The sequence below is a fragment of the Astatotilapia calliptera genome, chromosome 2, assembly GCF_900246225.1.
Source record: "Astatotilapia calliptera chromosome 2, fAstCal1.2, whole genome shotgun sequence".
NCBI classification, from domain to species: domain Eukaryota; kingdom Metazoa; phylum Chordata; class Actinopteri; order Cichliformes; family Cichlidae; genus Astatotilapia; species Astatotilapia calliptera.
Window position 1 is genome coordinate 30,581,055 of NC_039303.1, and position 14,018 is coordinate 30,595,072.

At 41.9% G+C, this 14,018-nt stretch overlaps 1 protein-coding gene across 3 annotated transcripts in view; it reads right to left on the bottom strand.

The window, feature by feature from the left end:
• Positions 1-14,018, bottom strand: part of kcnip1a (Kv channel interacting protein 1 a) — a 46,999-nt gene that overhangs the window by 13,867 nt on the left and 19,114 nt on the right. Inside the window, exon 1 of one of the 3 annotated variants that reach the window (XM_026194579.1) lies at positions 3,067-3,268. The exons of the other annotated variants lie outside the window; for them this stretch is intronic. Coding sequence (XP_026050364.1) covers positions 3,067-3,124 — 58 coding nt within the window. The 5' untranslated portion in view covers positions 3,125-3,268. Of the gene's footprint in view, positions 1-3,066; positions 3,269-14,018 lie in introns of those variants that run through there. 3 annotated transcript variants of the gene reach the window in all.

Consider the following 14,018-nt stretch of genomic DNA (forward strand, 5'->3'; position numbering starts at 1 on the left):
TCCTGTAATCCTTGCCAGAAAGTATCTCATTTGCATAATCTGAATTAGCCTAATCTGTCATCCTGGCCGGCTAAAGAGGAGTTTCTCTTACCGGCCTCTGCATGGTGGAGCGTGCTTTCCAAGAAAGAGGCAATTTAAATAGCTGCAAGCAACAGTATAAACCCCGGAAAAGCTGAATATATAATCATGTTTCACGCAGTGAATTTAAACCCTCATTCTGAAACATATTGTTTTCCATAGTCAATATTCAAGTCATGGGACATAAGGCCAATCCTTTACTGGCTTTTCAGTGCTTCACTGAAGGTCCAGTGACTTGTTATATTTGGGGACACACACATAAACACAGAAAAATAAATGTATCCAGTCACATGGGCTAAAAACAAGGCAGAAATCTAGAGTTATTGACGAACAAAGCATTTAAGCACCCGTGTGTGTAAAACAACAAACACTCACACATATCACTGCTTGGATACTGACCTTCAGCCTGCTGAAGGAGGACTGTTTGGATTGCTAAAGTATGTTCAAACAGACACAGGAAAGTGTGTCACTTTTTTTTTTTGGCTACTGTTGATTATGTTTTCAAAGAGGGAGTTATAAATACGGCTCATTTAGACACACATAGCAGCACGCCAGTATTGATTTTTGAGTAAACATATGTCTAGACTCCGAATCTGCAGAACACACAAACACACACACACACAGGCAGAGACACACTGCTGGATGCCAAGAGGATGAGGATGATGAGATGACTTAATAAGCACTCACACCAGCTAATGGGAGTGTGGGTGATGCAGAGAGGGAGCAAATGAGAGAAAGAACAGCAGCATAAAAGTGAGAGGGGAGGAAAGGAGCGGTATGGAGCAGATTATGATGGTGGTGGCGGCATGCGAGAGTGTGGTGGGGAAAAATTAGAAGAAAGTAAGATGAAGAGGGACAAATGTGGGAGGGAGAAATGGGGGAAACAACTGGGAGTAGAAAAGCAGTGGGAGGATGTGAAACTGAAAAAAAACATTAAGAGGAAGAGGTTCAGGGGCTGGTAGGGATGAAGCAACTAGCAAAACAAAAGAAAGATAAGAGGGAGAGAGAGATTGACAGAAAATAAAAGGATAGAGGGAGATTGAGACAACATTGCTGCAAGGAGTAAGTAAGGGAGGCAGTGAAAAATGGAAAATTCACCAGGGAGTGGAAAAAAATATGCCAGGTGAAAATTCTTCTGGAGAGATGAGTTGTCAGAGGCCACCACAACAGATGAGGAGGAAAACAGGCGCGAGCCTGCCAGACAAAACCATGCAGACAAGACAGTAGGAGAAAACTCCCACCAGAAAGAGCCTGTCAGAAAAAGGAAGAAAAAACAACTTGGCAGAAAATAAAGGAAGTTGAGAGAACAACACGCAGCCTTGATGAAAACAGACAGTCCAGACAGGCATGTAAATATTCAAGCAGGTGCAGGACACGAACGCGGCGAGGGTATTTTCTGTCATGACACAGGAGTGATGAGCTCATGCCCAGAAGATCAATCATGTAGAAATTTAATCTCACAATATTATAGCCATGCACTGTCCCCCATTTTCAGTGTTGCTGTCAGTGTTGTGAGGATAAGTTATCTGCAACACCAAAGAAAGAAACGGGCGCCTGCATGCATACAAGCCCCGCCGCACTAATCCCGCATAAAGCTAACATGTCAGAGTAGGAGAAAGATGCTGAAGTAACAACAGCTGAATTACACACAATTCTCTCCCCCTCCAACCCCAAATAGCTTCACAGCTCCACATCCCATTCTTTTTTTATCTCTTCGCTGGGTATTTGTGGAGGTAAAAAGACTTGTTTTCATTTGCAGCAAGAGTCAGATTTCATGCGTTTCCACAACTTAAGTGCATCAACAATCAAAATAGCAACAAATTTACGCCTAGCTTTTTTTTGGTTTTGAACACCCTTAGGGAAAAGTGTTTGTCTGAGCTAGTGGTGGAGTGGAAGAGCTTATTCAAAAGATGAAGCCAGCCATATGCACTGATTTGGAAAAGGTCCTGCTTGGACAGAAAACTGATAACAGTCTGCCTTGACAAATAAGTTTAAATGACTATTAATAGGGGGTAGGGTTGGGGATTTTTTTTTTCCGTCTGGCACTGATCTCCTGCTCACTGTGCCCATTCATTGTAGTAGCCACATTAGATTTGTAAGACTTACATAAAAGAGGTTTACAGGATTTCTTTTTTAGAATGAGTAACGAGGGAGTAAAACATTTCTTACAGGCAACAGGTTTTCATACATCCCGCTTCTCGCTTCATCTGCAAATTTGCATCTCTCACTATCTGAGTCTCTTTCACGTGGCCTTGACTTACTTAGGAAAACCCCAATCTCATCAAAAAAAAACCCAAACCCCACCCCACCCACCCCAAACCCCACATCTTTTGTTGCCATGGTTACGGTGCTTCCAAGGTAACAGCAAGACAGAAAAGCAGTGTGTGAGCAGAGTGACAAATACCTTCGACATGTGTGTGTTTACCAGTGTCGAGGCTCGCGTCTGAGCATGCAGCCAGACAGACAGACAGAGCAGCACGCGTGCGCACGCACAGACCAAAAAAAAGAGAAAGAAAAAAAAAAGAGCCAGCTCTTAGATTCCTCCCTCGGTTTGCTGTGTCAAAAAAAGATAAGCTCAACAACAATCACCTGGGTGCACAGACACTGCCTGGCTGAAAGTTTGTTGTAGAATAAACAGATTCACTTTTTTGTTTCCACTGGGAACACCTGTTGGTCTCTACATTTCTTCCTTTCTCTCTCTCGACAAACCATCTGCTCCCCTTCTTTCACTGCATCTCAACTGAAATACCGGCAGTTATTAATCTTCGCTCTGCAGCTTTTCGTACCTGCGCTGTATACATTGTGCCGGAGTGAGCGTGTGTGTGAAAGCCACAACGACAACACACTGTCAAAAGTTTCACCGCCCGTATGCGTGCATCCATGTGCCGATTAGAAAAAGAGAGAAAAAACCCCCACATTATGTTTGTGTGTTTTGTGTGTGTGAGTATGTCTATGCGTGCGTTCATGTTTGTGTGTGTATTCCCTCACCCCTGGATGGCCTCCTCTGCTTGGTCTGCATGGTCAACGTGCCCACCACAGCCCCCATGTTTGCCGCCGTCGTTGTGGAAACAAGTGCGTCTGTGTGTTGAAGTCTGTGTCTCTTCGTCACGTGTTTCAGCAGCTAGAACGCACACGCACGCACTCCCTCGCCCTCTTTCCTCCTCTCATCCTCTCCTCCTCTCTCTCCACCTCCTCTCTCAATGGCTGCTCTAGGCAGAAACCCTCCTTCCATCATCCCCTCTTTCATCCTTTCACACTTCATCTTGTGGCGCTCCTCCTCTCTTTCTCTCTCTCACTCTCGCCCCCTTTCTCCCCAAACTCCTTCACTCCCTCCCTCCCCTCCCTCCCTGCTCCTTGTTTTTCATTAGGGGCTGTAGTTGCCCTCCCTCTTTCCATTTCTCTCCCTCCCTCTCTCTCCATCTATCACCCTCCCACCCTCACAGCGAGGCAAGAGCCCGAGAGGAGCATCAGTGATTCAGTATGAAATCGCCAGGATGTTGATTCACAAAATTATAAATTAATATTAGTATACCCATTGACTTGTCGATGATAACGCCGCATGAATCGCTCTGAACAAAACAACAAACATGCCCTGTTACATCCGCACACGTAAACGCATCTGTTTCCTTCTAAAGGAGAACAAATATGCAAATAGATACTTGCTCAAACACTGACTGGAGAGGTAAATATGAATCATGGAGCGAAGGGGAAACACGTGAATGTGACGGGAATTACGAAGAGCCCTGAGCTTTGCTTCCTCAGCATTGCGATTTGTTCACGAAAAGGCCCCTTTAGTCCATCAGCACCTCCGCTGACTTCATCCATCGCTCTTGTTAATCCATCCTTACCCACGAGCAGGATGGATAAAGGAATGGAAAGTGAGTGAATGAGTGAGGGAGCGTGTGTGTGGTGGCAGATTGGCTTCACGGGTCAGGAGAAACAGCTGAAAGTCATGGATGTGAGAAAAGAGAGGGATTAAAGTGAGAGGAGGCAAAGGATGAGAAGAGTGAGATATTTAATATGGCTCTAATAGAGGGATCAAGACGAGTGTCAGATAATATTGCAGGAGTGTGTGCTATTCCCTTTAAGAGCTGCACACACAAAGATGAAATCACATTTTAATTACAGACTAATCGATACAAACAAAGTAGACCACTCTAAGTGAGGGAAGTGTGAGAAGAACAGGAAGACAGTCACAGATGACAAACCAAATGTGCTGCACATGAAAGACTGAAGACTGTAAGCAGAAACGCCACTTTATGAAAATACTCAGTTAAAAGTAAAATTCCAAAGAGTAAATATAATTATGTACAGTTTTAAAGTGAAATCTTATTTACACTTTTTTATGGTCCTCGGTCTGTGACCCAGCATTTTAAGTTTAGAAGTTTCACTTTAGTTCTTTGATGTTTGACTCTTAGTTTGTGGTATCTTGGCGTTTCGTGGTATAGTTTGTTGGTGTTTCTTTTTTTACTTTCTCAGGCGAGTGGTTAGAGTTTTTTTGGATTCTATTCTTGTTTTAGTTTATTTTACATTCCCTGTGTTTTCTGTGTCTCGTGTTAAGTTTTACCTCCCAGTGTCTCCTCATCAGATTTAGTTCAGCTGTATGTTTCTCCTCAGGTGTCTCCACTCTAACCTCATCTCCTCTTGCGTATTTGAACCCTCAGTTTGTTTGTGTTCTTTGTTGTATCCTCCATCATGCTGTGTGCTCCCTTGGTCTGTGCTTCCCTGTGACTCAGAGGATTTGCTTTCCTGGCGCGAGCCCTGCCTCGTTTTTGTAATTTGTTTGAAAGGCTTCAGAATTAAAGCTGTTTTTTTTAGTTTCTTGTCTTGCGAGTCCTGCATTTGGATCTACCGACAAAGTCCCATCCAAAATGCCACAGTCACTCCATGGCTACTTTAAACCTGAAGTCTACAACTTTCTGCCAGGTGGTGCTATGCTGGACTGCACTGCATTCATTAATGTGAAAATATTTTTTTTTTCTCTTAAAAGTGTGTCCTTAATGTGCATACAGTGGGGCAAAAAAGTATTTAGTCAGCCACCGATTGTGCAAGTTCCCCCACCTAAAATGATGACAGAGGTCAGTAATTTGCACCAGAGGTACACTTCAACTGTGAGAGACAGAATGTGAAAAAAAAAAAATCCATGAATTCACATGGTAGGATTTGTAAAGAATTCATTCGGAAATCAGGGTGGAAAATAAGTATTTGGTCAATAACAAAAATACAACTCAATACTTTGTAACATAACCTTTGTTGGCAATAACAGAGGTCAAACGTTTACTATAGGTCTTTACCAGGTTTGCACACACAGTAGCTGGTATTTTGGCCCATTCCTCCATGCAGATCTTCTCGAGAGCAGTGATGTTTTGGGGCTGTCGCCGAGCAACACGGACTTTCAACTCCCGTCACAGATTTTCTATGGGGTTGAGGTCTGGAGACTGGCTAGGCCACTCCAGGACTTTCAAATGCTTCTTACGGAGCCACTCCTTTGTTGCCCGGGCGGTGTGTTTTGGATCATTGTCATGTTGGAAGACCCAGCCTCGTTTCATCTTCAAAGTTCTCACTGATGGAAGGAGGTTCTGGCTCAAAATCTCACGATACATGGCCCCATTCATTCTGTCCTTAACACGGATCAGTCGTCCTGTCCCCTTGGCAGAAAAACAGCCCCATAGCATGATGTTTCCACCCCCATGCTTCACAGTAGGTATGGTGTTCTTGGGATGCAACTCAGTATTCTTCTTCCTCCAAACACGACGAGTTGAGTTTATACCAAAAAGTTCTACTTTGGTTTCATCTGACCACATGACATTCTCCCAATCCTCTGCTGTATCATCCATGTGCTCTCTGGCAAACTTCAGACGGGCCTGGACATGCACTGGCTTCAGCAGCGGGACACGTCTGGCACTGCGGGATTTGATTCCCTGCCGTTGTAGTGTGTTACTGATGGTGACCTTTGTTACTTTGGTCCCAGCTCTCTGCAGGTCATTCACCAGGTCCCCCCGTGTGGTTCTGGGATCTTTGCTCACCGTTCTCATGATCATTTTGACCCCACGGGATGAGATCTTGCGTGGAGCCCCAGATCGAGGGAGATTATCAGTGGTCTTGTATGTCTTCCATTTTCTGATGATTGCTCCCACAGTTGATTTTTTCACACCAAGCTGCTTGCCTATTGTAGATTCACTCTTCCCAGTCTGGTGCAGGTCTACAATACTTTTCCTGGTGTCCTTCGAAAGCTCTTTGGTCTTGGCCATGGCGGAGTTTGGAGTCTGACTGTTTGAGGCTGTGGACAGGTGTCTTTTATACAGATGATGAGTTCAAACAGGTGCCATTCATACAGGTAACGAGTGGGGGACAGAAAAGCTTCTTACAAAAGACGTTACAGGTCTGTGAGAGCCAGAGATTTTCCTTGTTTGAGGTGACCAAATACTTATTTTCCACCCTAATTTACGAATAAATTCTTTACAAATCCTACCATGTGGATTCATGGATTTTTTTTCCACATTCTGTCTCTCACAGTTGAAGTGTACCTCTGGTGCAAATTACTGACCTCTGTCATCATTTTAAGTGGGGGAACTTGCACAATCGGTGGCTGACTAAATACTTTTTTGCCCCACTGTATCTTTTGTTTCAGCCTACACAATTTACCATACATAAGGGATCTTTACACAATATCAGTTGATAGACTGGTCAAAGTGTAATCCACCTCGCGCCCAGTGTAAGGTTGGATAGCGTCTAACTCCACTGTGTAATCAGATTGAATCAAATTAGACAAACAGTTCAGAAAATACTTGAATGGATGGTTATTAAGCATCATGAGAAAGAGTAACTGTAAATTTTTGTCCCAGCTCAATCAGCAGCTCATGTGGAACTGCAGAGGAGGAGGTGAACAGTTTTATGTCCCAAGGAATCAATAATCTGTCACTGTTATCACCCATCTTTGCTGTGATAAAGATCCCTCACAAACAGATGTGCTTCTTAAGGAAACTTCGGAAGTCTTTTGCAGAACTTTTTTGTAGAACAGCTATAGAAAGCATCCTCACTAGCAACATCACACCCACCCCATCCCAGCCTGTTCACCCTACAGACCATCTGGCAAGTGAGACAGAAGTTTTGTTATGCAACCGCGTTATATAATGATAATTAAAATGGATATTAAACTGGTGACATCAATCAATAAAATATCCAGTTATCATACCTGTCAAATGACTGTAGAGAGCAGAGGCTGCGAATCCTACATACAGCTCATACAGCTCTCGCGTAATCGTCCCTGTGCTTGTTGATGGCAAGAAATACAGGAATGAAGCTTCCACTAGGGCACGACATGTAAAAATTGCACTATTAGCTGGTTATGGTTTTCTTCTTCGTCTTCTTTGTTGATAAAATCTTTTTTTCCTTTCTCACTACATGGGGGGGAAAAAATATTGTTTAGTAGAGATGCAGTTGTTTCCACAAATGTTTTTTTAGTAAACGATTTGGAAAATAGTCACAGTGTCCTTTTATATCAAGCCAGCAGTCCGTAGTAGTAATGCCTCCGCAAATGTGGCAGCAGCTTCAAAAACGGGGCACTTTTTTGCCTGCCGATGGTGAATAATGAACAAAGCGAGACTGTTAGGAAGCCATATGGGCAGATTTAGCAGAAAAGATTTAGTTTGGTGAGCAAAGGAAACTGCAATCTGCTTTTGTAAAAATGTGCTCATGAATGCGCTGATGCATTTTTTTTTCTTCACAACAGCTAGAAAGACAGAATGGACAGCAGTGGGGTGTAATGCTTTCACCCTGCCTACACACACATGGAAACACACATATGGTTACTCACACAAAGAGGCACACATATACACACACATACATTTTGCACATGCATCAAGCATGGGCAGAAAGACTGTCTGATCATAGGATGAGGTCTCTGTGGATGCTAGTGGCATCCAAATGACATGCAGTCAGCACAGTAGAGCATAATCATTTCCTGCCACACACACAAACTGCTCTTCCGCTTTGCTTGCCCTGCTATATAACTGACTGCCTGAATTGTGCCTATAGGATTTTACAGGCTATCAGAGTTATTCCCTTCTATCTTCACTGCAGCCTACTTCTTCTTTAGCCTTAAACTATGTCTATCCATCTCTCGACACCTCCTTTTCTATGAATTTGTCTTCCGGCGCACAGCCCTCGCCAGTACACCTATATCTTGCCATCTCTCCCCATAAATCTCTGCGCTTGTATCAGCCTAGTGTTTCTGTCGTTTCAAACAGTGTTCCCAGCTTGTTCCAATCTCAAATCTCCGTCCCTCCCTATCTCCCCGCGGTCTCTGACAGGCCTGTTTCCACACGTTGACAGAAACGTTTCTCCATCTAGTAATCATTTCAAAGTCTGTCTGTAGAGCAGAGAGAAAGGAGTGAAAGGTTGGAGTGTGTGTGATTGTTTTTATGCTTGTGTGTATAATATTGGTACAGAACTGCCTGGTGTTTCCCTGCAGGCATGTGAGTGAATGGCTGCAGACTGTTTTACAAGACCCCTGTCAGACTTTAAAGGAAAGATGATATGAGACAGAAGCGAGGAGAGAACAGCAAGAGCAGGAAGAGGTGTGTATATATATATGTGTGTGTGTGTGTGTGTGTGTGTGTGTGTGTGTGTGTGTGTGTGTGTGTGTGTGTGTGTGTGTGTGTGTGTGTGTGTGTGACTCTTTCAAAAATGCATGTAAGGAGGAAGGAAAAAGCAGCAGAATTACAGATGGAAGCATATTTGGCAATAAAGGATGAAGAAGGAAAAAAAATCAGGAGGAAGAAGCATACCAGAAGAGCTTCCAGCGGGAGATTAGAGTGCGATGCAGAGAGAGAATGAAAGAGTAAGAAGTGGGTAACAAGAGCCAGGAGAGTGGGCGAGTGGTATTGCAAGAAAGAAAAGGCAGAGGAGAGCAAGTGGGACATGCAAACATCACATTTCCAGAGATGAGGACGGTGGAACAAAAGAAATTAGGGAAAAAACCAGGGGAGGGAAAATAAAACTCTGAAGATTTTGATTAAGATTCAAATGCTTTTGGAAGCTTTAGAAAATCAAGCGAATAAAGTCAAATCTGCACATTCAGACCCACCTCAGTGCTAACTTGCAGTGGGAAAAACCCCCCATAAAAACACCTGCTTCTCCACATGAAGGATTCATCCCAAGAATTATAGATTATGAATCAATCATGGCAAACAAAGCTTTGGCAATTACTCATCAGGGGCATCGCGGCTTTGAACAGGGGACATGTCTATTGAGAAAAATCAATACTAATATCTATCGCTGTTGAAATGACTTCTCACACAGACGCTTCCCTGTATCTTTATTAGCAAATGCATCCTGAGTCTCTTACAGGCGCCCATCAAAGAATGGAAAAAAAGGGGATAATTAAAGGAGGCTCTGCAATTGATCTGTTTTTATCAAGGGAGAGGGGTAAAAGCAAGAAAAACAAGAGGGATGGAGGATGGTATGCAAACAAATGGAAAGCAAGGAGGAAGGATAGACATTAAAGAGAAGTAAAGCACAAAAGAGTGAGACAAAGCAGAAGATAAAATGTGAATGTGGCAGATGTTTAAAGAAGATTCAATGAAGAGAGAGAGAGAGAAAAGTGAGCAGAGGAAGTAGCTTAGTTGAGCTAAGTTGTTAGTCTTACAGCTAACTGGACTGACCTGGGATGTGAGGTCTTTGTAAACATGGCAAAGGAAGCAGGAATAGGAAGATATTCGTATTTGACATTGAGATGTTAGAGGAGATTTTTTAACCATCAGTGGAAAAAAAAAACAAGATTTGAGGTCAGTCTGGATGTGCAGCTAAAGCTGACAGCATTTCATTGATTAAAATAGATGACGGTCCATTAAGTGATTGATAGTTAATAGGGAAAGTACTCAATTTTAAACATGGTAGCTCGTGTTTATTTCTTGCCATCCTGAGTATATGAAGAATATGTATCAAATGCATGACAGCTGTGACTCACTAACCCGATTAGTATAAGGTCACTCTGAGGTACTTGCAGTTAGGGCATCCTGTCAGAAAGGATTTCATTTTACTTTACTTGCAGTTTGGTTATGTTCAGGCAAAAACAGGAGCAGCGTGACAGAAACGGTAGATACAGGCACGGATAAGAATGTCAGTGATTGTAACGATGTCCACCATATATTCTTTTCCTTGCAGAGTTTATTTCATCTAATAGGTAATTGATTCTTTTCATCTTATCTTAGTCTTGGCTTCTCACTGCAGTGCAGCTCTTTATTTCTCAGGGGTCGCAAAACAAACTCTGAGACATGGGTTCACTTGGTGACAGGCGGTCTGTTTGTAGTCTGTTTTTTCTCAATTCTCTGCTGTTCCACTTAAAATGTACAAGAGATTTGTATTTATGTTATTTTAACCCTGAAACAGTTTCATAGTGCACTTCATAATATCTGCACCAATACAAAAACACTTTCTGTAGCGCTTGGTCTGAAAGCGTATGTGCTAAATCTAATTTTGGATTCATTTGCAAAAAAGACGGAACACAAGGCGTTGCCTCTTTGCTCTGTACTTTTTACAAACTAGGCTCAGTGGACAGATTAAGTGCCTGTATTGCTACCAAGTGATGTCTGTTATCCACTGAAACCAGAGCAACTTTGATCTGAATATAAATTCACGTTCTTTTGGCATTAAATGCGACATTGGCAACATTTGCTACTCTCATTATACGAGTGCCATTTCAGCTGTCATATTAATTTAGCTCAAGTGATGTGCATCACTGCTGTCATATCTGTGCATACAGACTGAACCATATAGTCAGGACTAAGTAGCTATCTATATTCATCATCTCCATTTCTCTCATTGGTGCCGGTATTACAAAGGCCTGGAGGCAAGCACAAGGCTGAACGGTCTACAGAGATAAATTGCATGGAAAATATTGTTTATCTTTGAAGAACTATGCAAAGCATTTGCCTGCAAATATTATGCAAATGAATTATCCTTATATATACAGTGTGCTGATTTTTTCTTATATAATATAATGCCTGAATGTGGGTTTAATTTGGAACACCGACAAAGAATCTTCAATTATGGTCACATTTTTTTTTAAAAAGTGGAAAGCATGTTTGCTGCGAATATCTGCACGGCACAAACTTGAATGTAAAGAAATATGGGAGCTGAGGTTCTACGGCAGTATCGCAATCGCATCATTGCGCCTATAAACAACACACAGACACACATGTGCTTTGGGCATGAGATTAAGCAGAAAGCTGTTTTCGTGATGCCATGTGCCTAATAAAGCTCTTTTGCTGTCCTAATTGGCCCTTTTGGTCTACTTCTTTTGATGTCTGGGGATGAGAGAGAGAGGTGGAAACTATAAAGCCCATTAAAGATACAGAGATCCTCTCTTCTCAACCCTTTAGCCCTGCAGCAGATGGAAACGTTGAGCCAAACGCACTTGTTCTCCAGAAGACCCACATGCACAAACGCATTATATTTGCATGTATTCTACCGCCCCGAAACTAAAAGCCAACATGATTAGCAAAACTTCAAACAGCTGGAGTGATCTTAGAGTAGGACAAGGCTGTACTGTGCAAAACTCAGAACACAAAGAGATGCGAGGGTTCGAGAGAGCGAAAGAGGAAGGAACCAAGAGATAAACAGCAAAGCTGGACGAAAAGCCATAGATCAAGAAGGGAACTGTGTTGCGAATACAAAGGGAAGACTTGAAGGGACCAACACATGAAAGACAAAATGAGAAGGTGAAATGAGGTGAAAGTGTGCAAGACAAAGAGAGAGACAGGAAGAGAAAGAAAATTCACTTGACAAAGTGAGCGGGCATAGAGAACTGAAAGCAAAGGCAGAAACAAATGGAGCAAACAGGAACGGGAGATGAATCTGTTTGCAAAGGTGCAGCTTTTGTAGTTTATAACCGCTGGGAAATATTTCATAGGAAAAGAGTAGTTTGTGTACAAGCAATGGATAAATGTCTTTTTTTCCCCAGGTGAAAAAAGACACATACTGATAAATGCCTTAATCCCAGCCTATGGCTATATGAGCCAGTGAGGGCAATGGCTAATAACTCAGCCTTCAAGCTTCCCTTGTGGAACAGCTATGACTTTATGTAGGCCACAGCATTAGTTTGACTTCATTTAGAAACCCACACTGAAAGCAAAAGCACCCACTATAGTTGTGTAGTTTAGCAACTCGTTTTAATTCATTCCAGTCAATTCATCACCACAATATGTGCTGGATAGGACTGTAAATGGACTGCATTTATCTAGCTTTTTAAAACCAAAGTGCTTTACAGAGGGACTTTCATTCCCCATGCACAACACAGTCCTGGCAATGGGGAGCAAGCAAGCTTAATTTCTTTCTCAAGGGTACTTCAAAACAAACAGGAGGGGCTTGGGATCAAACCACCAACCCTGCAATTAATATCTAACCAGTTCTTCTTGTGGATACATGACTGCTGCAGAGCAATGAATTAATTATAGGCTACATTATCGAATGGGGCTTTCACTGCGCATCTCTAAGATAAATGCCAACATTAGTAACCCGTGTCCTCCTGAAAATAAACACAGTTTTGCAACCGGTTTTCCAAGTCAAAGGGTTTCGAGTCTCTTGTGCTTTGAGTCCTAAACTAATTTAATATTACAAATGTCATACTGAATTTTTAAAAATGTAATGGTGAGTATGTGTAGGAAATGATGTGAGTTTTCTGGGTTTTTGTCCACAGCATTATCTAAATGTGATCACTGGAGTTAACATCCGTTGTCACTTGCTGGCATGAACTGGATCCATCAAAAGTGGCAGAAAAATTTAGCTACAAGCAGCGATGAGGGAGCCGAGAAGTTAAGCAGGGTGCAGTCGCCATCGCAAATGAATTATGATAAAAGGGTAATGGGGAGTGCCGATAACAATAAGTCCCACGTCTATATGCCACACTTGGTGTCGACAAATCAAGGTTGCCAAACAGGAAGTGATGCCATTATGACATATTGACATGCCCTCAGTTTCTGTGTGGTGGGACATAGATAAATATAATAGTTTTTTACCCACTTTGCCACATATGGTCATATGGTTTACTGTATACAAGGTCATTGAACTCCAAAGTAATGGGTCCATTATGTTTCAGCTCCATATTTTTAATAATGGAATTTACTAGTGTAGCTTTCTACGATTCACAATTTAAAATAATTCTTGATATCTTATTTTGGGGCTCAGTTCACTTCTGTCTAAAATAAGCACCTCCTCTTTTAAGCCAAAGGTCTTCTGATTGGATGTGCCTTTCCAAACAGGATGTTTGAACAGCAAGTCGGTGGCATTTCTCTTAGTTAGAGCTGTGCATCTGTGATGACCATACTAAAGATATCTGCTCTCACTGACATCATACAGAAGCAAGAGTAGAAAAACATAGTCTGAAACAGACGAATTAAAACAGTCTGAAGCCAGAGTTATGGCTCACAGAGATCATTTGCAAATACACACAGCCATTTATTGTAAAGCTATGCATAGACATGCTAAAGAATAAAGGAAAAACCTAGCAGTCATTAGATTTTGATTAAATATAGTATAGTGTTGGCCAGGCTGTACCATTCTTCTGATCTCCCTTTGACGTCACTATACATTAGCAAGCAATTTTAGAAGGTCAATCTATCAAGCAAAAAAATAAGAGTGCCTTTTCTTGTTGCAGTGCTTTAATTACACCATATTTTTAAACAACCTCGGTGATCAATCTATGCACAAAGTCAGGCATCAATACATGAAACAGTTGCTGAGATGTGTTTGTTAACTTTGGCTCCTGATTTCAAATGGACCTAACAAACCAAAAATCCATGTGATAACATTTGTGGAGTTTGCACTGTAAAAAACATCTTTATCTATTTATTTATTTTTACTTATATGTAAACACCTACTAGGATAAGATTTCTTTTAATTCAGATGAAAACTAAGTGACATATTACTATACTATTATT